General features: G+C 36.9%; 1 protein-coding gene across 1 annotated transcript in view; it reads left to right on the forward strand.

Moving 5' to 3' along the window:
* The window catches only part of eng (endoglin), a 46,060-nt gene extending 20,332 nt beyond the window's left edge, over positions 1–25,728 (forward strand). The window contains exons 4-14 of the mRNA XM_039662410.2: positions 5,185–5,307; positions 7,158–7,326; positions 7,405–7,576; positions 8,302–8,401; positions 8,487–8,679; positions 10,202–10,347; positions 11,541–11,759; positions 11,847–11,910; positions 21,096–21,203; positions 21,514–21,561; positions 22,996–25,728. Coding sequence (XP_039518344.2) covers positions 5,185–5,307; positions 7,158–7,326; positions 7,405–7,576; positions 8,302–8,401; positions 8,487–8,679; positions 10,202–10,347; positions 11,541–11,759; positions 11,847–11,910; positions 21,096–21,203; positions 21,514–21,561; positions 22,996–23,132 — 1,479 coding nt within the window. The 3' untranslated portion in view covers positions 23,133–25,728. The remainder of the gene's footprint in view (positions 1–5,184; positions 5,308–7,157; positions 7,327–7,404; positions 7,577–8,301; positions 8,402–8,486; positions 8,680–10,201; positions 10,348–11,540; positions 11,760–11,846; positions 11,911–21,095; positions 21,204–21,513; positions 21,562–22,995) is intronic.
* Positions 25,729–26,808: the final 1,080 nt, after the last annotated feature.

Genomic DNA, 26,808 nt, shown 5'->3' on the forward strand with positions numbered 1-26,808 from the left:
GTCCATAAGCTGGATGTCAGACGCACATTATTAAACTGAATATTAGCAGATTCCTGATTACTGTTTCAGATTAATGGAGAAGACAAACAGGGCGGTTGTGACACACTAATCATGGTGTGTAATGAAATAAAATACACATAATTATGTTAAAATCATTTGTTGTGCTTTAAAGAAGTGTGCTTATTTTGATGTGTTGATTAAAGCACACTTTAGTGTGTTATTCAATCAACATGTGTAAATACAAATATTTAAGTTTTAATAGAAAGTGTACTTCTTTTTCACACTTCTTTTTAAAGGATTAGGTCACTTTTAAAAAAACTTTTGCTGATAATTTACTCACCCCCATGTCATCCGAGATGTCCACGTCTTTCTTTCTTCAGTCGAAAAGAAATGAAGGTTTTTGATGAAAACATTCCAGGATTTTCTCCACATAATGGACTTCAATGGGGACCAAACGGTTCAAGGTCCAAATGAGAGTTTCAGTGCAGCTTCAAAGGGCTTTAAACGACTCCAGACGATGAATAAGGGTCTTATCAAGCGAAACGATCGCTCATTTAATAAATAAATAAAAAAGTTTACGTTTAATTAGCACAAATGCTCGCCTTGCTCTGTTCTGTGATGACCGTTCGTGACTCTCCAGTTCGAATCAAAATGAACGAATCTTTTTTCGAGTCATTTTTTATGTAAATGATCCCATTACAGTAATGCATTGGGGAAAACACACACACACACACAGTATAAGCTGGAGCTGACCCGGTCGAGGGGAGACGTACACACACACACACAAACACAGTGTAAGTAAGTTGTGTCGGAGTGGGCGGAGCTTCAGCTTCAGTGATGTCACTGTCTAGAGCACTGGAGCCGAGGGGAGACAAACACACACACACACTGTAAGCCGACCCGGTCGAGGGAGAGACGAAGAATAACCGGAAACTGTTATGCATCAGCAAAGCCCTGAAAAAAAACTGCTCTGGAGAAAAAAATGCACAAAAGGAAAACAATTGTATCTTAAAAGCACAGGAACAGAAATAGCCAGGGCGAGTGATCAGACATTGTGTGACCCGAGCGGAGTGAGGCGGACAGCGATGGATTATGGGACGCGCCTGCGTGTGTGTGTGTGTGTGTGTGTGTAAACACCATTGAGGATTGGTGCAAATTATTAACATGGCTGATTGTTTCCTTCAGCAAATATTAAATATAGAAGCTCGTTCGCGGAAATCAAGCTAAACACGTTAGCAATGGAAGTACATCAGAACAGATCCAAACTGTTGATCCACAGGTGAAGAGTTGTAAAATGTATATTTTCCTGCATTAAATGACAAAACTACAAATATTAGGACACTAACATTAATTTGATTAAATCTCACAAAAGATTATTTTTCAAATAAATGCTGTTTTTTTTTACTTTCTATTCATCAAAGAATCCTGTAAAATGTCCACAATAAAATGAATTTTGATAATAATCATAGTTTCCTGAGCATCCTCATATTAGAGTGATTTCTGAAGGGTCATGTGACACTGAAGACTGGAGTAATGATTCAGGAATAAATTACACTTTATTATACATTCACATTTACATTGGAATAATGTTTATTAATAATAATATTAGAATTATTATTATTAATATATATATATATTAATATTCTATTAGAAATAATAGAATAATATTTTTTTAATATTTCACAGTTTTTACTGTACTTTTGATCAAATCACTCGCGGATAAACGAAGATGAGCAGCGAGGCGGATTAGCTGAGGCTAGCAGACAAGTGACATCAGCGGCAATCCACCTGTCACTCACCCTAATCATGCAGAACTTTAGGGCTTAATATAATTTAAACGGATGAGTTATAAAATAATTCCCCCTCACAGTCGTCATGAAGGGCAACATTAGCGATATAGACCAAAACCACTTTTAGCCCAGACTGTAAACATGTTTATTTCTGCTTGGCCATTTTAACATGCGGGTCTATGGGAGTGAGTCTCGTCTGCAGCGCCTCTAGTGGCCAGAGGAGGAACTGCAGGATAACTCTCTCAGTGCTGGTTATAGAGAGAGAGAGAGAGAGAGGTCGCCACTCCTGTAGCGAGTGTGTTTGTGCATCGGGTTTAGCTGTAATTAGCACATCATTGCCTGCACTCATGAATCTCCAGAGCCAACGCTCCCATCATGCACCTCTGCAGGGCTCGACTTGACCCGCTGTGCTGAGGTCCCGTTCATCCCATCAATCCCAGTCTCCAGTCTGGGAAACTCCAGCTGAAATGTGATTCTCGTGTTTTTGCAGTAAGATTTATGAAGTGTGTGTGTGCTGGTATAAGCTGAAGTTTTGCTCTGGGTTTTCTCAGCCGTTTCCCTTGTGTTTGCTTAATTTGCTTTAACATGCACTTGTAGTGTTCTTCAAATGTTAAAAGTATAAAAGTAGAGAGTTACACTTTCATGATTGTTCTTAAAAAGTGCACTCGAATTAATGGTTTTACCTTAAATAGGTCATTTGATGCCCGTTTGATGTCAGTTGCTATGGGTGTTCATGTAAAGTTTGGTTAAAATCCCTCAATGTTTGTGTAAAACAGCTGTTCACAGCGACCCGTTTCGGTGCATGTCTCTTTAAAGGGATAGTTCACTTTGAAATTAATTTTTGATGTGTTTTATCTTCCCTCAAGGGCATCCAAGATGTAGGTGTCTTTGTTTCCACAGTATTTTCAATTTTGACATTTTTCAGTCAAACCGTTGTTGTCTATCAGTCATATAATGGAAGTCTATGGTCACCACCTCAAAGAGCATGCACAGAGAAGTCCAAATTAAACATGATTTAATAACTCGAATATGTATTTATTTATTTTTTTTGTATATGTGTGATGCTTTGTCTCTGTTTTTAGGGTGACTGTGTAACATTCTGTCAAGGGTCTACGGATGAAAAATAGCCTCTTGGGCCTCTTTACACTTGTTTATTAATGTGCATTGACCCTGTAAAAAAAAAAAAAAATGTAAGTACACATTGATGGCCTAAGACACGAAACGAGCGTTTTTTTGTGAGAAAACGAACAGTATTTATTTTATTTTATTTATTTTTTAATTTCAACTAACCCCTCAGCCAAACCCTAACCCTACAGTAAGCACATGCAGATACTTCATATTACTTAAATATATAATTACACTGTAACAATGACACCTTAAAATAAAGTGTAACCGAAAGACACACGTTGAACAATTGAAGAGTTCAGATGCAAAAGCCTCTAAATGCCATTTGAAATTTTCTTCTTTAATGATGATTTTTTATCAAACTTGTATATTTAAGTTCAGTAATTTCACTTAAATAACAATTAATAGGTAATCATCATTGCCATTTAAGTGAAATCACTGAACTTAAATATACAAGCTTGATAAAAATGATCATTCTAGAAGAAAATTTGAAATGGCACTTAGAGGCTTTTGCATCTGAACTCTTCAATTATACTTGATAAAAAGTCTAAACTAACAATCAGACTGTGTGCGACAGGTTCATTTAGAAACCTTAGAAAATTCTCTTTTTTTTAAATGGAGAACAACTGAGGCTTAATTAACTCTAAGCTTTGCATTATTTTTCTCCATTGTGCGATATAAATAGAGTCTAAAAAAGAAAAAGTGGCCTTGAAAATCCCGGATGATGCACTTAATTAAGCGGAAAAGGGAAGTGTGTAATGTTGGACACGCACTGAAGCCACGTTCAATAATAACCTTATAAAACGAGTACACTACTAGTTGAGTATGTAGTGTAAGTGCACGGTTTAGTCAAGCACAGGTAAAGATAAAGGCGAAGCGTCCAGTCCTCAGTCCAGCACGTCTGAATGTCTGCAAAACAACCCCAGACCAGCACACATGTTTATGGTGTGTGTGTGATTTCTCTGCTTCCTAATCACAGGAAAAGAGCCTGTGGGAATTTCTGCCGCCCGGATCAGATTGTGTCTCATTTCAGAATCAGATCCTCATCTGGAAGAGAAAGAGCGAGTGTGTGTGGGATGAGAAACGCATGAATTGTGGACCGCTGAGCTGCGCTTTGGTTTGAGAGTTAGATAAGAGTACACACACGAACGTCTGAGACGAGTGTTTCTCATGTAAACTCTGCTGTTGTGTTCCGGCCGGGGCTTTACAGTTATATAACAGTTATTGTTGATTCATATTTCAGATATATCTATTTAAAATGTACTTTTGATGAATGTAATGAATGTGTGAGTGAGTGCGATATATATTATATCTTATATCTACGGCTTGGAAACGATTAACCGCGATTAATCGCGATTAATCGCGATTAATCGCATCCAAAATAAAAGTTTGTGTGTACATAATATATGTGTGTGTGTTGTGTGTATAATTATTTTGTATAAATAAATACACACACATGCATGTAAGTACTTTATATATATTTATACAAAATTATTTTTATACATAAATATAAATATTTGATATATTAATAACACATTTTTCTTAAATATATACATGCATATGTGTGTATTTATATATACAAAATAATTATACACACAGCACACACATATATTATGTACACACAAACTTTTATTTTGGATGCGATTAATCGGGATTAATCGTTTCCCAGCCCTATTATATATATATATATATATATATATATATATTAGGGCTGTGCAAAAATTAATTGCGATTAATCGCATCCAAAATAAAAGTCTGTGTTTACATAATATATTTGTGTGTGCTGTATATAATTATTTTGTATATATAAATACCTATGCATGCATGTATATATTTAAGAATTATTTGCGCTTAAATTCTGTATAAATATATAAATACATAATCTATATTATATAAATATAAATATTTTATATATGAATAACACATTTTCTTAAATATATACATGCATGTGTGTGTATTTATATATACAAAATAATTATATACAGCACACACAAATATATTATGTAAACACAGACTTTTATTTTGGATGCGATTAATCGCAATTAATTTTTGCACAGCACTAATATATATATATATATATATATATTTTTAAATGGACAATATGCAGTGCTGTTCACTGCGGAAGCATTCAGAGCTTATACTGTATCTAAACTAGCAATTGCAAGAAAACAAGTCAGAATTGTGAGATAAAAAGTCAGTTATTGTGTTCATTTTTCAGGCCAAATGGGCTCAGATATTAATTTCAGAAACCGTTCTTGTATTTTCACAGGATAAAAATATGTTCTTCGCCCTCGACGTCACTGCAGCGAACCCGTCTGTGCTGATCATCACCTCTACAGCCACACAAACCATCCAGGTCGTGCTTCAGAACAATCCCGCAGTGAAGATCGTAGTGAGTACCAGTGTATTCAGTCTATACATCACCGCAAATAAGAGATGTTGTGCATGGCAAACGATGCATCCACGTTTGTTGACGAGCCGCCAGCACAAAGACTCGTACATCCGCGTCTTTATATTGAACAGTGGAGCTAATGGCCCGTCGCGTGGGATCCGCTGGCAGGTGCCTGACAATAAACGCACACACAGCTGTGCATTTCAGCTCTGTTTCGAGAGGCAATTAACCCTGTTTGTTTAGCCTGCGACCCCATGGGAATTTGCAAACAGACTTAACTAGTGTAGAATGTAGATGTGCCAGAGCACTCCAAACAAAACAGCCCGCTATGACAATTTGTTTTCTTCAATTTGCTCTTTCCACCGTCGAACCTTGTTAACCTTTATTAGATTGCTGTGAAACAAAGCACACTGCGAAACCCAAACGTTTATAAAATTCAGCTACGATTGTGACTGAATTCCAAAACCAGGATGCAAAATATTCAAAATGTAGTTTTTTTAATATAAAATGATGGCATGGAGGAGACATATCGCCATCATGAAATACACATTTCAGCATTATCACTAATCTGTGTGTGCATTTTACTTACAGTTTTTTTTATTCGCTTTGGTACTATTTTCACAAGTAAGGTGAACATTTTCAAAACTCTTAGTACAAAAATCCAAACTGATCACACTTGTAACGCAGCTAGTCATTCTTTCAAAACCTGATGTAATGCTTTCAGTCCGTTGCACATGTTTTCAGTCCACATAATCATTATTTCAAACACAAGATTATTGTAATATGTAATGAGAACATTTGGTTTAATCACTGAAACACAACATGATCTTCTTTCAGTTTAGTACTTTTAACAATCAGTTCATCTAACAGCAAACAATGCAAGATACATGTTTCAAATCGGCCTTAGAAGTGCTGAAATGAATATGCTACAGTACTATACTGTAAAAGACAGATTACATAGTTTTACTGTAACATTAGGCAATACACTTACAGTACCCAACATTTACATACATAATCTATAATTTCCAAATATCCATCATATAGGCCTAATCAAGTGAAGGATCAATGAAGACATCCTCTACAATCATTTAGGCAAATTATAGTTTTTATTTTTCAGATAAAATTGTAACAGAGGTATACTTTCTATAATGAAATGTAACTAAATAAGAACAAAACATAACATTTAGTGCACACATTACTGTATATAGAGGGCAATTGTGGTCACCACTATGTGAAATCAATTAGCTATAACGAGTATTCATCATGTGTGGTTACATGTAATTTACTTGTAAATATTCATAACACACATTTTATTTCTGTAGTTCTCAAAATCCATATACTGTATATTGCTGAATTGAAAATCTATAGGTTTACCAAATGATTAATTGATTAAACATTAAGATCAGTTGGATTAAATAATAGACAAAAGTATTAAACTGAACAAAAAGAGATGCAAATCAAAAGTTTGATAGTAAGAGCTTTACTGTGAATGAAACAATAATGAAGATGAAACACTTATTTTGTGTTGTGACGAGGATACTTTGTGATTGTGTGAATTGTACTGACACAGTTGAAAACATGATGAAATGTTTGAAAAAAGTGCACTTTTGATGATCTGTTGTGATATTAGCACTACGAGTTTTGAAAATGTACACCTTACTTGTGAAAATAGTACCAAAGCGAATAAAAAAAACTGTAAGAAACAACCAATAATCACCTAAAGGAACTTAAAGGATCTTAATAAACATTCCTTTTTTTAAAGACACAGACTGGCCTGCATGTGGAGGCTGAAGCAGATTTATATATTATTTATATCTTATCCTTAAAGGAAACTCCCATCTATTTCACAGGTGACGAATGGGACTTCAATAAAGTTTTTTGGAAGTGAACCGCCTGAAGTTGTGCCGTCGGCAGACGGAGATTCTGAACTTCTGAAATGGGCCACAGATACATATGGAGGAGTCACGTCCTTCACCACGGCACGACATCCCAGTAACGTCGTTTTCACGGGGATTCCGGGTAAGATCAGACTCTCTGATTGTCATTGGCTCTGAAGTCGTTTGTGTTATCATTAATCCAATCATTTGCCTCTTCCAGGCACACTCTTCCAGCGACCCTCCACATGCGACCTGCAGCCGGAAACACCAGCAGATAAACACTTCATCAAACTGGACCTGCACGAGCCATCCGACGAGCTGCAATCGTGTTACATGAAGCATCCTGGAAAACAGCTGCACGTGATTAATATTCCTGACGACGTCAAAATAAGGTCGGTGTCATCTTGTAAGGTTGCCAAAATTCCTGTATGATATTCCATTGGTCCAAAATTCTCCATCATTGGTTCCCAGAACTGTACCTTTTCGTTCCATCTGACCTCCTATCATCTCTTCTGTCTACACTACCAGTCAAAAGTATTATGCTATTTTAAAGGTCCCTAATTTTGCGTTAAAGGTCTCTTACAATAGGTTTAAATGCATCAGTTTTCTGGTAATATCCACTACTACAGCATCAGCTCTCTAAACTCCGCCTCTCTGAGAGATGCTTTCCTCTTATTGGTCGGATGGCCCACTCTGCTGTGATTGGTCAGAAACCAAATGCTCATTATCATATCTGAATCTCAGCTCTTGATATACAGTGATACGAACCGTAACAATGGCGTGGGTTTCACCGGATCAGTCTCATAAAACAACAATTAACGAACACAAACCAAACTCTTCCAGTCTCAGATACACTACAGTGTTTGAGGGCGGGGCTAAGAGACAGAGTTCAGCCAATCAAGCCAATAGATTCTAAATTTGTTACAAATGTTACTGGAATTACTGTCAGTTCATTTAGGAGACAAAAACTTTTATCTGCACTTTAATTGTCAGAGCGTTTACATTCACAAACAGCTTTATTACACACTACATGAAAGGAGCTATAATGCTCTATAAAGGCAGACTTGAACATAAGGACATCTCTCAAAAACATTAAAAATGTGTCATTTTGTTTCAGGCATGTGTCTGTGCATTTGTCATCTGAGTCTAAACTGCTCCTCCGAGGTCCACCAAACACTGAGTGGAAAATCCACATGGATCACGGCATCCAATCTTGGGTGAGAACTACAAAATAAGTACCGTTTTCATGGTAGAACCTAATAAATAATATATCAGCTTCTAATGCATCTTTCCTTCCTACAGTCCAACAATCCTATAATCGTGAATAACCGGACAGTAACCCGGAGGGAAAACATGACGCTCTCAGACGACGCAGGAGACATCAGACAGAAGGTTATGAAATACTTCGACGGCATGTCCATCACGAGCTACTCTGAGATCCGTCTGAACGTGTCGCACATCCAGCTGTGGATCAGGGACAACTCCAGCTCCTCGGGTAATGCCATGTGGGTTTACCATCTCCTTCAAATATGCTGAATGGAAGTTTGCTCGATTGCTTGATGCGTGAGTACATCGATCAAGTACGTTTTAGCTTCCGTTTATCGTATTTGAGTGCTCTATGAATGCCGCTGCCGAGCACCATAACGCACTTCTAGCCAATCAGCAGTAAGGGGCGCCCCACTCATTAGGGGGATGATAGCATGTTTGTGAATTTGGGGGCGGGGCTATAAAGATAAGCGTGTTTTGGTGATTTCATATATCAACAGCATTTCTCAGAAATCGCTTACGGCACATTTAAAGTCCCCCTTTGGTGTAAATCCAGCTTTTAATGTTGTTTATGTCCATGTGTGCGTTCATAAGTGGACAGTATTTCCTCCTTAAAACTGCAGTGAACCAAAGACAGTCCCAAAAACACGCTTTGAAATCGCAAAACACCTTGTAACCAATCAGATCAACGTGTGATCGTCAACCAGTGAGTGAGTGAGTGGAGGCGGGGCTCATTTGCATATTCATAGAACCGCGCATACTAAATGAGGCGAGGGTGTCGAATTACATTCAAGCTATTTTAAGGCATGATGAATTTTTATCAAGTAAAAAACATTTAGATATGTAATTTTGGTGATTAAAGATGAGATTTACGTGATACAATTATTGACTAAGGGGGACTTTAATATTGAGTTTTTTTAGACACAATATTTAATTTTTTTGCTTAGTTTCGCCAATGAAAATATTACCTATCAATCAATCAATCAATCGGGTGAACCAGTGATTCAATGACTCATTCATAAAGAGAGCCATTTACTTCTGAATGAATCAGCTGTTTGAAGAAATGGAATGAATGATTCAATGACTCATTCATAAAGAGAGCCATTTACTTCTGAATGAATCAGCTGTTTGAAGAAATGGAATGAATGATTTAATGACTCATTCATAAAGAGAGCCATTTACTTCTGAATGAATCAGCTGTTTGAACAAATCAACTGAATGATTCAATGACTCATTCATTAAGAGAGCCATTTACTTCTGAATGAATCAGCTGTTTGAAGAAATGGAATGAATGATTCAATGACTCATTCATAAAGAGAGCCATTTACTTCTGAATGAATCAGCTGTTTGAACAAATGGAATGAATGATTCAATGACTCATTCATAAAGAGAGCCATTTACTTCTGAATGAATCAGCTGTTTGAAGAAATGGAATGAATGATTCAATGACTCATTCATTAAGAGAGACAATTTACTTCTGAATGAATCAGCTGTTTGAAGAAATGGAATGAATGATTTAATGACTCATTCATAAAGAGAGCCATTTACTTCTGAATGAATCAGCTGTTTGAAGAAATGGAATGAATGATTCAATGACTCATTCATATAGAGAGCCATTTAACCAGGTCCACGTTCACATAGCAAGTGCCAAAACCTTTACTAAGTTCGTACCATGCCGCTGTCGCTCAAGTGTTCCTGTAAAGGGTTATTCCTGTACATCTCACTGTGTCATCCATGTCTCTGTGCCGCAGGACCATCAGAAGGGCCGCTCACGACTCCGGCACCCACGTCTAAATCAGTGGCTCCGTTTGAGATGCAGTTGTTCTCGTCTCCAGACTTCAGGTCACCTCTGGATTCCAGCAGCAAAGTTCTGAGTGACAAGAGGGTGTATGCGGAGGTAGATGAGCAGTCTCATGTGTTCAAAGGCCCATATCCTACATTTATTAACGTGCATTGTGATGCATGAGCCATCGTTCCCCATTCAGTGTTTAACAATAACAACTATTATTATTGATGTTGTTGTTAATTGTAATAATAGAATAATTATTATCATTCAAAATATATTTACATTTTAAATTATACAAAATTTCTATTCAAATATATTACCTTAGCATTTTGGATACTAATACTAATTATTTACGGTTAGGTTCATGTTATTATTATTTTTATTTTATTTGAATTTAAAAAAAATAATATTTAATTGTATTAGTATTTAGTGTTATTTTATTGTTGTTGAAATAATATGATTGCACTTTAAAATACAAAACTATTATTTGATAATAAATAATAATAATATTTCACAACACAATATAATTTCTTTGCCTTCAATTACTTTGCGTATTATTGTTATTATTTGTATTATTCAAAAAGTATTTTATTTAAATTGTTATTTATTAGATAAATAAATAAATAAATAAATAAATATACTACTGTTGCAATAATGTTATTGTACTGTCAAATAAAAAAAAAACAAATATTCAATAATAATAATAATTATTATTTTATTTTAAATACCCAGTAATAAAATGACAATACTGTTAATTTTTGTTCTTTTTTTGTTTTGTTTTCGAATATTAAACTGTATAGTTTTTATTTTGGCAGAAAACCACTGGCATCTTCTCTTTTGATTTATAATTGATTCTCATTGCAAATTTAGAAATCTGATCTCTTTTCAAAGACGACACTTGGTTGTCAGATTACTGCCGAAGTGAAACAAGTTTTAAAAAGCGAACTTAAAAAAAATAAAAAATCAACAACAAAAAAATATCTAAACTAGATGTGTTCAAAATTTGAGCCTGATATCTCGGCTGCAGTACCAAACGCTTCCACTAGGTTAAATTCGTCTCACATTAATTTCCAATGTGCTCATTTTTGACCGCGATGACTATTTTTTTCTGGACCATTTAACCCTTGTTATTTTTTTATTTTTTTTGAGTTCTCATAGCAATTTCGAAAACCTTTACCAAGTTTCGTACAATTCCGATGAAGAAAAAAAGAAAAAAACATTTTGGGTTATCAAATGTCAAGTTTATTGATTGAGGTTCTGTATGGATGTATATCACAGTTTTAGTTTGTCTTTCTCTTCACCAGATCTCCCATCCAATCATGGAAGGGATCCCGTTCAGCATCGAGGTCATCCGGTGTTGGGTTCAATCCACGCCAGTGGTGAGGAAAATATCCCTCAAAGAGGAGTCGTGTTTCAACGACTGTCCCAACAAGCTCAGATTCTCCTTCGAGATGCTCCAGGACCTGCCGTCCAGCTCGTGGGACCTAGAATGCACAGTTCGACTTTGCTTTGCCCCGCATAAGGTGTGTTGAGCTCTGTCGTGCAAACATGACTCTCTCCAAAGCCCATATTATACAATCATCTCTTCTCGTTTTCTTTTGTGATTTTAGTTTTGTGACAAAGAAACACAAGTCAAGAGGAACTTGCAGGTCAAGCCATATATACCGAACGCAAGTGAGTACGACTTACAAAACATCTCATTTCATCTCAAATACTTCTCAAGTGCACCAAGAAAAAAAGATAAAAGTCCACTTAAAGCGCAATGCTTAGTGTTTAAATAGATTATGTCAATAACTACTGGTTTTGTATTGTAATAATACTAGTGATCAGATTAGATCAGATCTGATTTTTTTAAATATCAGCATCATCATATCTTTTTTTCTGTTTGCTTTTTTAAAGAGTCGGAAACAGGACTTTTATTTTGACATGATCCTCTCTAGTCAAAATTTTTACAACTTCTTCATTCATAAAAACATATTACAATAGGATTACAGAATCAAGAATGTTTTTTTCCCATCAAGATCAAATGGTTTTCATATTGATTCATATTCTAATTATTTATTTCTAATTTCACTGCAAGTATTATTTACTATCTTTAAATTAAATATTGTGATATCAAATATATTGGGTTTATATTTTTAATATTCAAAAATATTGTATTTAAATTGTATTTAAATTCTTAATATATATATATATATATATATATATATATATATATATAATACTATTGTACTGTCAAATAAAAAATAAGTATTTAATAATAATAATAATTTTATTTTAAAGGAACCACAGTAAAATGACAATACTATAAATTGTTTTTTCTTTTTTTTCTTTCAAATTTAATATTGATTCATATTCTAATTATTTATTTCTAATTTCACTGCAAGTATTATTTACTATCTTTAAATTAAATATTGTGATATCAAATATATTGGGTTTATATTTTTATTACTCAAAAATATTTTATTTAAATTGTATTTAAATTCTTAAATATATATATATGGTATTGTACTGTCAAATAAAAAATAAGCATTTAATAATAATAATAATTTTATTTTAATGGAACCACAGTAAAATGACAATACTATACATTCTTTTTTCTTTTTTTCTTTCAAATTTTATATTGATTCATTTTCTAATTATTTCTAATTTAGTAAATATGTTACGTATTAGTTTCACTGCAAATATTATTTACTATCTTTAAATTAAATAATGTGATATCAAATATATTGTATTGTATATTTATATCTGCATTGGTAATTAAAAACAAATCCACATTGATCGACTTCTATGTAATACAATAGTAGCAAATGAGACAACCACATCATTTCTGAAATGTATTAATTTTTAGGAGTTTTTTTTTTTACTCATCAGCCAATGACGAAGTGCTGAAATACTGACCCTTTTTATCCTGTTAATTATGGCAATTAGCCACTCACATCAAACAATCTTTAAATAGCTTTTCTGAAATGTCAGTATGATAACGCACACTAATGTTTAATTAATAAGTCTTTCTCCCATTAATAAACACACAATGGCAGTTATTGTTGGGTCATCTGTGTGCGTCAGCTGCTGCATATTAATATCTCAGATATTCCGGAAACGTATGATACCCTATAACCTTGAACCCCGTTGTGCCGGATAACCTCGAGTCTTAATTTGGAAACATACAGGAAATAAATCCTCCCATTGGTTGCGTTGATTTGAGAGCGCAACAATGGGACGACACGCCATTCCAGCAACTCCCATCTCGCCTCAGCAAAACCGGCTCGGTCACGTGATGAGGTCGGCATACGTGGAGCGGAGGACGGGCCGGGGTGTTTATAGGAAGGCCTGCTCGATGACCTTGTGGCCGCAATCAGAAATAATGAGCCAGTAGGGGATTTATTGTGTCCGAGGTCTGGTATGCGTGGCCTTTCCGAAACACGGGCCCGGGTCTCTATTGTCAGGAACACACAAAGAAGGGAAGGTGTTGTTCTTCAAAAGGGAAGACGAGTCCCCGGGAAGATGAGTCAAGAACAAACCCTCGCATTCCTCTCCGGCGGCGTCCGTGGCGAGAGCACACACACACACACACACACACACACACACTGACACGGGGTCAGTTTCTGCAGGACTCTGCGTGCTGGATCCGTCTCCATCCACTCGGCTTCTGTAGCTCCTCTTTCCTCTTCTCCGGAGGCGGTCCTGACCTCCGTAGCGCTGTTTGTTTGTCCAGCGCATTCATGCTTAAAAAAAAAAATATTTGCATCAACAAAAGCAAACTTTTAGCCTACAATGGTCTTTTTTTTCTCAGAAGCTGCATCAGAATTACTTACTAACATTCTTTTAAAGTCTTGAAACGACATTGAGTAAACTGTATGTAAATAAACTAAATTTTCATTTTTGAACAAACAATCCCCAGTCATTGAATCATTCATTCTAAATGAGTGAGTCATTGAATCATTCATTCATTTGATTTGTTCAAACAGCAGATTCATGGCTCGCTTTATGAATGAGTCATTGAATCATTTGTTCACCTGATTGATTTGCTCAAACTGCAGATTCATTCAGAAGTAATTGGCTCGCTTTATGAATGAGTCATTGAATCATTGGTTCAACCCATTGATTTGCTCAAACTGCAGATTCATTCAGAAGTAATTGGCTCGCTTTATGAAAGAGTCATTGAATCATTGGTTCTCCCGATTGATTTGCTTAAACTGCAGATTCTTTCAGAAGGAAATGGCTCGCTTTATAAATGAGTCATTGAATCATTGGTTCAACCCATTGATTTGCTCAAACTGCAGATTCATTCAGAAGTAAATGGCTGTCTTTATACATGAGTCATTGAATCATTGGTTCTCCCGATTGATTTGCTCAAACTGCAGATTCATTCAGAAGTAAATGGCTGTCTTTATAAATGAGTCATTGAATCATTGGTTCACCCCATTGCTTTGCTCAAACTGCAGATTCATTCAGAAGGAAATGACTCTCTTTATAAATGAGTCATTGAATCATTGGTTCACCCCATTGCTTTGCTCAAACTGCAGATTCTTTCAGAAGGAAATGGCTCGCTTTATAAATGAGTCATTGAATCATTGGTTCACCCCATTGCTTTGCTCAAACTGCAGATTCATTCAGAAGTAAATGGCTCGCTTTATGAATGAGTCATTGAATCATTTGTTCACCCGATTGATTTGCTCAAACAAAACTGCAGATCATTCAGAAGTAAATGACTCTCTTTATAAATGAGTCATTGAATCATTTGTTCACCTGATTGGTTTGCTCAAACTGCAGATTCATTCAGAAGTAATTGGCTCGCTTTATGAATGAGTCATTGAATCATTGGTTCAACCCATTGATTTGCTCAAACTGCAGATTCATTCAGAAGTAATTGGCTCGCTTTATGAAAGAGTCATTGAATCATTGGTTCTCCCGATTGATTTGCTTAAACTGCAGATTCTTTCAGAAGTAATTGGCTCGCTTTATGAATGAGTCATTGAATCATTGGTTCAACCCATTGATTTGCTCAAACTGCAGATTCATTCAGAAGTAATTGGCTCGCTTTATGAATGAGTCATTGAATCATTGGTTCAACCCATTGATTTGCTCAAACTGCAGATTCATTCAGAAGTAATTGGCTCGCTTTATAAATGAGTCATTGAATCATTGGTTCACCCCATTGCTTTGCTCAAACTGCAGATTCATTCAGAAGTAAATGGCTCGCTTTATGAATGAGTCATTGAATCATTTGTTCACCCGATTGATTTGCTCAAACAAAACTGCAGATCATTCAGAAGTAAATGACTCTCTTTATAAATGAGTCATTGAATCATTGGTTCACCCCATTGCTTTGCTCAAACTGCAGATTCATTCAGAAGTAAATGGCTCGCTTTATGAATGAGTCATTGAATCATTTGTTCACCCGATTGATTTGCTCAAACAAAACTGCAGATTCATTCAGAAGTAAATGACTCTCTTTATAAATGAGTCATTGAATCATTGGTTCAACCCATTGATTTGCTCAAACTGCAGATTCATTCAGAAGTAAATGACTCTCTTTATAAATGAGTCATTGAATCATTTGTTCACCCCATTGATTTGCTCAAACTGCAGATTCAATCAGAAGTAAATGGTTCTCTTTATGAATGTGTCATTGAGTCATTGAATCATTGGTTCACCCATTTGATTTGCTCAAACTGCAGATTCATTCAGAAGGAAATGGCTGTCTTTATAAATGAGTCATTGAATCATTGATTCACTCCATTAATTTGCTCCAACTGCAGATTCATTTGGAAGTACATTGAGTCATTGAATCGTTGGTTCACCCGATTGATTTGCTCAAACTGCAGATTCATTCAGAAGTAAATTACTCTCTTTATAAATGAGTCATAGAATCGTTGGTTCACCCGATTGATTTACTCGAACAAACTGCACATTCGTTCAGAAGTAAATGGCTCTCTATATAAATGAGTGATTGAATCATTGGTTCACCTGATTGATTCGCTCAAACAAAACTGCAGATTCATTCAGAAGTAAATGACTCTCTTTATAAACGAGTCATTGAATCATTGGATCACCCGCTTGATTCGCTCAAACCGCAGATGCAGTTCTACTCCGGCTTTATATTATTACAAAAATAGATAATATTGTGTATAATATAGTCCCCCTGTATAATTGTATCTCTTAAAGCTACTCTTTGATCACCAAAATGACATATTATATAAATATAAATATAAATATAAATTAGCTTGACTGTAACTCTACACCCGTGCCTCATTTAGTATACACAGTTCTATGAATATGCAAATGAGCCTCGTCAGCATACTAGATCTGTGCATTTATCCGTGTCAGTAATCAAACAACAAAAGAATCGTTCTCTCGTCAATAAATAACATTTGTAACTTGTAAAGAATCAGTGCATATTTAATTCATACAGAGTTTTAGCTTTACATGTCTATAAAAGTTGTCTATTATTAGAAGTTAAATTGTTTGTATGTTTCTGTCTCGTATGAGTCCTATTGTTCATGGCATTACCGACTGTGTCAACTCACTGTTCGAAGTGCAACTGCTGCGAAAGCACAGATTAATGGTTCAGGGGTCATTTGGGGGTTTTTATGAACACATTGACAGAAGTCTAGGATCGGCACTGCGTGTGGTGAGTCAGGAGTCGCTGTGTTTTGGAGGATGCGAGTCCTTCCTGTTTGAGGGGTCGAAGGTCATCGCCTCCTGACCCCCTGCTAACCGTTTCCGGCCTGTGTTTGCTCAGACTCTCTGACCAAACACACAAATAAAGCTGATATTTGGTGGAAGCTCTGCTGCTGACTTGGGGAGGAAAACAAATAAAAAGGGACATAAAACAGAGCCTTCCTGTGGCATCAAACCAAGAGTTCGTCAAGACCCCTGGGGAGTGTTATTAGAGCTGTTTTTGGTAAACACTCTCGCCGTCTTTGCAGAGGTGCGTGGCCTTTAGCAAACACCTCGCCATCAAAGAGCACGATTACAGAGAGATGGACAACTGGAGAGAAAATAAGCAGCTGCCATTGACCTTCCCGCTTCCCATCATTGTCCTGGAGAGGAAGATGCGAGCGTGTGTGGAGCGGCGCACATGAACACTGGAGGTCATACGCTGGATGTGTAACTAGAGAGTCAATCCACCCGGGAGACAGAAGATCAGCCTTTAACTCGCATGCATCAACATGCCTGGACCACCGAAGTGCTGTCAGTGCTAGCGAGTAACTAGCTAAAACTATTCATGCTACTAGCAACACTATGGGTTTTCTGTCAGAGCGGTGTCGTGTAAGTTAAAAAAACTTTTGCTGATAATTTACTCGCCCCCATGTCATCCAAGATGTCCATGTCTTTCTTTCTTCAGTCGAAAAGAAATGAAGGTTTTTGATGAAAACATTCCAGGATTTTCTCCATATAATGGACTTCAATGGGGTCCAAACGGTTCAAGGTCCAAAAGACAGTTTCAGTGCAAACTGCTCAAAGGGCTTTAAACGATTTCAGACGATGAATAAGGGTCTTATCAAGCGAAACGAGCGCTCATTTAAAAAAAAAAAGAACGTTTTATGAGCTCAAATGCTCGCCTTGCTCTATTCTGTTCGTGACTCTCCTGTTCGAACTCGTTCGTTGAAATGAACGAATATTTTCCCGAGTCAATTCATTCATTTCGTCCGTTTAATGAACCAAATGACACGAAAAATGATTCGTTCAGGTGAGTAACAGTCGTGGGGAACGAGTTATGTGTGACTTACATGAATACCCAAGAAGACGTATTTGGTAGAGTTTTCTCTGTCACCGTAAACTGCCCTGTCAATCATCCTGTCACCGTAAACTGGTCTGTCAATCATCCTGTCACCGTAAACTGCCCTGTCAATCATCCTGTCACCGTAAACTGCCCTGTCAATCATCCTGTCACCGTAAACTGGTCTGTCAATCATCCTGTTACCGTAAACTGGTCTGTCAATCATCCTGTCACCGTAAACTGCCCTGTCAATCATCCTGTCACCGTAAACTGCCCTGTCAATCATCCTGTCACCGTAAACTGGTCTGTCAATGATTCTGTCACCGTAAACTGCCCTGTCAATCATCCTGTCACCGTAAACTTCCCTGTCAATCATCCTGTCACCGTAAACTGCCCTGTCAATCATCCTGTCACCGTAAACTGGTCTGTCAATGATTCTGTCACCGTAAACTGCCCTGTCAATCATCCTGTCACCGTAAACTGCCCTGTCAATCATCCTGTCACCGTAAACTGCCCTGTCAATCATCCTGTCACCGTAAACTGGTCTGTCAATCATCCTGTCACCGTAAACTGCCCTGTCAATCATCCTGTCACCGTAAACTGCCCTGTCAATCATCCTGTCACCGTAAACTGGTCTGTCAATCATCCTGTTACCGTAAACTGGTCTGTCAATCATCCTGTCACCGTAAACTGCCCTGTCAATCATCCTGTCACCGTAAAGTGCCCTGTCAATCATCCTGTCACCGTAAACTGGTCTGTCAATGATTCTGTCACCGTAAACTGCCCTGTCAATCATCCTGTCACCGTAAACTTCCCTGTCAATCATCCTGTCACCGTAAACTGCCCTGTCAATCATCCTGTCACCGTAAACTGGTCTGTCAATGATTCTGTCACCGTAAACTGCCCTGTCAATCATCCTGTCACCGTAAACTGCCCTGTCAATCATCCTGTCACCGTAAACTGCCCTGTCAATCATCCTGTCACCGTAAACTGCCCTGTCAATCATCCTGTCACCGTAAACTGGTCTGTCAATGATTCTGTCACCGTAAACTGCCCTGTCAATCATCCTGTCACCGTAAACTGCCCTGTCAATCATCCTGTCACCGTAAACTGCCCTGTCAATCATCCTGTCACCGTAAACTGCCCTGTCAATCATCCTGTCACCGTAAACTGGTCTGTCAATGATTCTGTCACCGTAAATTGCCCTGTCAATCATCCTGTCACCGTAAACTGCCCTGTCAATCATCCTGTCACCGTAAACTGCCCTGTCAATCATCCTGTCACCGTAAACTGCCCTGTCAATCATCCTGTCACCGTAAACTGCCCTGTCAATCATCCTGTCACCGTAAACTGCCCTGTCAATCATCCTGTCACCGTAAACTGCCCTGTCAATCATCCTGTCACCGTAAACTGGTCTGTCAATCATCCGTTAAAATGAACGAATCTTTTCCCGAGTCAATTCATTCATTTCGTCCGTTTAATGAACCAAATGACACGAAAAACGATTCGTTCAGGTGAGTAACAGTCGTGGGGAACGAGTTATGTGTGACTTACATGAATACCCAAGAAGACGTATTTGGTAGAGTTTTCTCTGTCACCGTAAACTGCCCTGTCAATCATCCTGTCACCGTAAACTGCCCTGTCAATCATCCTGTCACCTAAAATTGCCCTGTCAATCATCCTGTCACCGTAAACTGCCCTGTCAATCATCCTGTCACCGTAAACTGCCCTGTCAATCATCCTGTCACCGTAAACTGCCCTGTCAATCATCCTGTCACCGTAAACTGCCCTGTCAATCATCCTGTCACCGTAAACTGCCCTGTCAATCATCCTGTCACCGTAAACTGCCCTGTCAATCATCCTGTCACCGTAAACTGCCCTGTCAATCATCCTGTCACCGTAAACTGCCCTGTCAATCATCCTGTCACCGTAAACTGCCCTGTCAATCATCCTGTCACCGTAAACTGCCCTGTCAATCATCCTGTCACCGTAAACTGCCCTGTCAATCATCCTGTCACCGTAAACTGGTCTGTCAATGATTCTGTCACCGTAAACTGCCCTGTCAATCATCCTGTCACCGTAAACTGCCCTGTCAATCATCCTGTCACCGTAAACTGCCCTGTCAATCATCCTGTCACCGTAAACTGGTCTGTCAATGATTCTGTCACCGTAAACTGGTCTGTCAATGATTCTGTCACCGTAAACTGCCCTGTCAATCATCCTGTCACCATAAACTTCCCTGTCAATCATCCTGTCACCGTAAACTGGTCTGTCAATCATCCTGTCACCGTAAACTGGTCTGTCAATCATCCGTTAAAATGAACGAATATTTTCCCAAGTCAATTCATTCATTTCGTCCGTTTAATGAACCAAATGACACGAAAAATGATTCGTTCAGGTGAGTAACAGTCGTGGGGAACGAGTTATGTGTGACTTACATGAATACCCAAGAAGACGTATTTGGTAGAGTTTTCTCTGTCACCGTAAACTGGTCTGTCAATGATTCTGTCACCGTAAACTGCCCTGTCAATCATCCTGTCACCGTAAACTGGTCTGTCAATGATTCTGTCACCGTAAACTGCCCTGTCAATCATCCTGTCACCGTAAACTGCCCTGTCAATCATCCTGTCACCGTAAACTGCCCTGTCAATCATCCTGTCACCGTAAACTGGTCTGTCAATGATTCTGTCACCGTAAACTGGTCTGTCAATCATCCGTTAAAATGAACGAATCTTTTCCCGAGTCAATTCATTCATTTCGTCCGTTGAATGAACCAAATGACACGAAAAACGATTAGTTCGTTTTGATAAAAGTGATAAAATCTCCAAAGTGGTGATTTCTGGTAACGCCGGTTATGTGTGGCCGTGTCGACTGGGAGAAACAGGGTTTTAGGTTCTCAAACGTCACATTATGCGCCAGAAAACGAAAGTCACGTGAGCGCCCAGTTTGGCAGCGTTATGACGGTGCTCGATGGAGTATTTATACGGGTTGATGTGAACTAACTTTTTTGAAAACGATGTTGTGTCTCAATGTTGTTATTGAAAACGGAGGGGGGGGGGGGTATTCTCAGTTATATGCAGTTGTCTTCCACTGAAGGAGGGAAACTGAACACTTGCTTGCTTTGTTTCAGATCCGTGTTTTGAGTTCGGACTCTCGGCTGTTCTGGGAATCGCGTTCGGAGGATTCCTGATCGGGGTTCTCCTCACCGGTGCTTTATGGTTCATTAAGATTCGCACAGGTGAGTAACATGGTGTAGTGTATTTATGATTAGGACTCGTAATGCGAATTTAAAGTGTCGTCAGTCCCTCAGATCACCATCGGTGTCGCCAAACTGCGGCAAAATGTTCCAACGCACAATCAGAGTTTGCATACAGGTGCGCATTCTCCGTCTCGTTTTAATAGATCACGACCTTTGCTTGGGAAGGGGCAAACCAGGGTTGTAAACAAGCGTACGCCACGATTATAAATGAGACCCCTGGACTTGTGGAAAAGTCCTGAATATAAGCGGGTGTTGTGGACTCGTGATGTAACGTGTGCATGTGTTTCAGGGCATCCTGTGGCTCTGGGAATGAGATCAGCAGCGGCCGAACTCTCAGGTAAACCTCAATCTGTTCTTCTGCACACTTCCTCTGCTGTTTTCCTGTCGCATTTCCTTTCGAAGGTGCGATCGCTCCGCACGATAGTTGCTGTGGAAATCTGTCCTCGTTTGTTTTCGTGGATCGCGCTCCATATATAAGAGCCAACTCCTGCGAAGACCTCAGATGACGCAAGCTCTGAATGCACACGCAGTTTTGCATTGCACAAGGGATAGTTCACCGAAAATTACCGTGATACCGCAAACGACTTGAGGGTGCACATATGATGACCGAATTTTCATTTTGAAGTGAACTATCCCTTTAACAAACAAGCATTCATTACTTCAGTTAGCTCATTGTTTCTGCATTCAATAATTACATTGTTTAATCTGATACATTAGGATGAATTTAAGGGCTTTTAAGGCCCCCAGAGATCGATTTCATTAATGGAATGGGTGCGGTAGGGGCGAAACTCGAAACATGAGAATACGGTGCAAAAGTTATAATGTTGATGATTATGAAAACCCCAAATTCAAAATCTCAGAAAATTAGAATATTACATGAAATCAATTAATGAAAGGATTTTAAATATAGAAATGTCGGCCCTCTGAAAAGTTTAATCATACAGGTGAAACTCGAAAATTAGAATATCGTGCAAAAGTTAAAAAGTAAAAGGTAAAACTAATATATTATACAGACTAATTGCATTGAAAGTGAGATATTTCAAACCTTTATTTGTTATAATTGTGATGATTATGGCGTACAGATATGAAAACCTTTTCGAATTTGGGGTTTTCATAAACTGTTATAACAAATACAGGCTTGAAATATCTCACTTTGCATGTAATGAGTCTATATAATCTATTAGTTTCACCTTTAAAGCTGCACTGTGTGATTTTTATCCCCCATCTAGTGGTGAAAAGGTATATGACCATCCAGTGAATATTAGTTTCTGTTCGTTTGAACTCCTACGGTGGCCAATGTAGTCCAAGATTAACATGGCTTCCGGTTCGACCTCGTCCATGAGTGTTAAACGCGAAAGGCGAAGCTTGAATTAACGGGTATGTCCCTCTTTGGCTAATGTACTTTCAAGATGGAGGGTCAACATGGCGACCGACATTAGAAGCCCTCACCCGTGTGTGTTTTCAATGGCATATTGAATACTTTATTACTTGAACGAAGTAAATATACATTAATGAGCACATATATTTTTGAAAGAACAAAGTGTTTCTAGCTACGAATAAACTAAAAGAGTTACACAGTGTAGTTTTAAGTTGAATTATTGAACTTGTGCACTTGTATATAATTATATACTAAATATATTAGTTTCAGCTTTTAATTTGAATTGCTGAAATACATCTAATTTTTCGAGTTGTATTCTTTCATAGGGCCCAAAAAATTGCTAGCGGTGCGTGTGTGAACTGCTAACTGAAGAATATTCCCTGTTTTGTCCAGTGCTTTCTCTCTCCGGATGCCCATGTGGTTTGACCAAACGCCAGCCCGTGCCCACCCACCCGTCTCCGTCCGAGGACAGCAGTGCCAACGCCAGCATCGGCAGCACCCAGAGCACTCCCACCAGCAGCATGGCATAACCAGAACATAACCAGCGCTCCCCGTTCCTCACACACACTCCATTCGCTCCGCCGGCTACGGGAAGTCTGCGGGGACGAAGAATAAAAAAAGAAAACGCTTGGCTCCCAGAGACAGGAAAAACAACGCATAACCCCCAGGAACTAACAGGAAATTGGCGGCATTCCTGCGCCGGTGCCTCTCTGACGGAGGCCACATGAGATCTCTCAGACAAACAGCGCATGACGCATCAGTCCGGCTGAAGAGACGAACAAACAAACGTCAGCCGGACCGCCTCACATCCCGTAACACTCATGATGTGAGATGATGAAACTAATCAAAACAACGATGATAAAATGAAGCATTTTTATTTTTAGAGTTCGTACTGTACTCTCACATGCACGGGACAGATTGGAAAATGGCTACCTCGAGTCTCGAAGAGTCTCTATGGATGTAGATTTGTTAAATATTTGCTTGACCCAAACTACAAACAGTGGCTGCATGAATCTCATGAAATATTTTATTTTTTTGCATATTTAACCCCCAAATCAATACAAAGCCCAAATTAATTATGAGACTTTTTTTTTGCATTGCAATCTCATTATTATTACTGAAAATACGTTTTTTGTTTTTTTGATCATAGTAGTATTTGTTGCATTGCTAAACTGAAAATTGTGAATTGAAATATTAATATTATGGCTCTAATAATTAATTAATACAATTAATTATAAGACTTTTTTTTTGTTTTTGCATTGCAATCTCATTCTTATTATTGATCTTACAATCCTAGTACTTGTTGCATTGCTAAATTATTATTATTATTTTTTTTAAATATAAATATTATGGCTGTTTTAAATAATAAAGTAATGACCCCCGAATCAATACAAAGCCCAAATTAATTATAAGACTTTTTTTTGCATTGCAATCTCATTATTATTACTGAAAATTTGAATTATAATTTTTTGGATCATAGTAGTATTTTTTTCGTAAATTGTGATTTTTTGAATATAAATATAAGACTTTTTTTGTTTTTGCATCGCAATCTCATTCTTATTATTGAAATTACAGTACTTGTTGCACTTGTTGCATAGCTAAATAATTTTTTTTTAATTTTTAAATATACTGTAAATATTAATTATAAGACTTTTTTTGCATTGCATTCTCATTATTATTACTGAAAATTTGAATTATATATTTTTTGGATCATAGTAGTACTTGTTGCATTGCTAAATTATTTTTTTTGAATTTAAATATAAATATTATGGCTGTCATAATTAATTAATACAATTAATTATGAGACTTTTTTGTTTTTGCATTGCAATCTCATTCTTATCAAAATGCCAATTTTTTGGGGATCATAGTACTTGTTGCATTGCTAAATTATTTTTTTATTTAATTATAAATCTAATAAATTAATAATCCATAATTTTCTTTATGCAATTTTATTTTTCTTCCTCTTTTGATTATGGGGTGAAATATGAGCCAAAAATGTTTTCATGAGATTCGTATGGGTGTTTTTTTTTCTTCTTATGATCAAATGTTTTTTTCATAAAATTTTGTAACTTTGTCATGAAACTGTGGCTATTAGCAATTGTAATTAAGCAACTTCAAATGAGTTTTTTTACTCTTTATTTTGAGGTGACGTAGTTACACATTACTGCATGTACTTCCTATTTTAATAACAGTAAATTATGCATAACTACCACATCATAACCATAACTCTACATGATTAATTCATATTCTCAGTACTTATTTGAGCAAGTACAATGTAACTACATTACCTTAAAAAAATGTGTGTGTGGCGCTTATTCTATGTACAGTATATGTATTATGCTGTAGATTCAGTATATAGTAAATTCATAACTTCAGCAGTTGACCTGAAGTTTTCATATTTGAGTTTATAAGTGAAATGAGCCCAACAAAACCAAAAACTCTTGTGATGTAGCTTATTTTACAACAGTATACTGTATACTAAGTATTTCATGTGAATTTATTCATGTATTTGTATTATTTTGTGTGTGTGTGTGTGTGTGTGTGTGTGTGAGAGACAAAATCAGCATCACTTCTCAACCCTCATGTTATTCCAAGCCTGTGTGCCTTTCTCTCATCGGTGGAGCACAAAAGGAGACGTTTAGCACAATGTTCACGCTGCTCTTTTGCAGACAGAGGAATAAAAGTATTCACACGCCACATCCCACGTCTTCTGACATCATCTGATAGTTTTGTATTGAGGAACAGATCGAAACGTGCATCATGTTCAGTGTGTGGTGTGTGACGGATGTGTGTGTGTGCGGCGTACAGCTGTGAACTGTTCCTTTAACATCAGCTGGATGTGAAACGCAGGAAAATGCCACTTGTGCATTTGGTGCAATATCTGTGGTATTCTTTTATGTTTTATATAATTATTTGTGTCTGTGTGTAAACTGTTTTATACCGCATTGTTATATCAACTTTTATAAATAACATTTGTATCACATGTTTCTGTTCTCTCTGGAACGTTGCCATTTTAAAGTACTTCCCGAACGGTCATTATCTGGTCATATTTGTCCAGTTTTCCCCATTTTGAAGAATTATTTTAATCCAATTTGACATACCTTAAATTAAATCATGAAAAAAATGCCTCTGAATGTCATTACAGTTTATTTATTGCTTCTCCGGTGATGTTGTTGTCTTGTGCTGAGACTTGCAGAACTGCCTAAAGTTTTGTCCAACTCTGTTCTGCACATGTACAGTATATTACAGTATATTGCCGTATATTACCGTATATTACAGTATATTATTGCCTTATATTACAGTATATTGCCTTATATTACAGTATATTGCCGTATATTACTATATATTACTGTATATTTCCGTATATTACAGTATATTGCTGTATATTACAGTATATTGCCATATATTACTGTATATTACAGCATATTACTGTATATTACAGTATATTACCGTATATTACAGTATATAACAGTATATTACAGTATATTACCGTATATATTACAGTATTACCTTGTATTACAGTTTATTGCCATGTATTACAGTATATTACTGTATATTACAGTATATTGCCTTATATTACAGTATATTGCCTTATATTACAGTATATTGCCTTATATTACATTATATTGCCGTATATTACAATATATTACTGTATATTTCCGTATATTACAGTATATTGCTGTATATTACAGTATATTGCCATATATTACTGTATATTACAGCATATTACTGTATATTACAGTATATTGCCATATATTACTGTATATTACAGCATATTACTGTATATTACAGTATATTACAGTATATTATTGTATATTACAGTATATTGCCTTATATTACAGTATATTGCCGTATATTACCGTATATTACCGTATATTATTGTATATTACAGTATATTGCTGTATATTACAGTATATTGCCATATATTACTGTATATTACAGCATATTACTGTATATTACAGTATATTACAGTATATTACCGTATATTACAGTATATTACCGTATATTACAGTATATTACCGTATATTACAGTATTACCTTGTATTACAGTTTATTGCCGTGTATTACAGTATATTACTGTATATTACAGTGGGAAACTTTATGATACACGAGTTACCGAGATGAGATAACATTTGATCTTTTCAAAATGGCGGAGAGCAACGTGAGAGTCGTGATTCGTGAATGGTAAAAATATACACTATTCAT

Source organism: Pimephales promelas, chromosome 4 (genome assembly GCF_988280905.1).
Source record: "Pimephales promelas chromosome 4, fPimPro1.hap1.1, whole genome shotgun sequence".
NCBI classification, from domain to species: domain Eukaryota; kingdom Metazoa; phylum Chordata; class Actinopteri; order Cypriniformes; family Leuciscidae; genus Pimephales; species Pimephales promelas.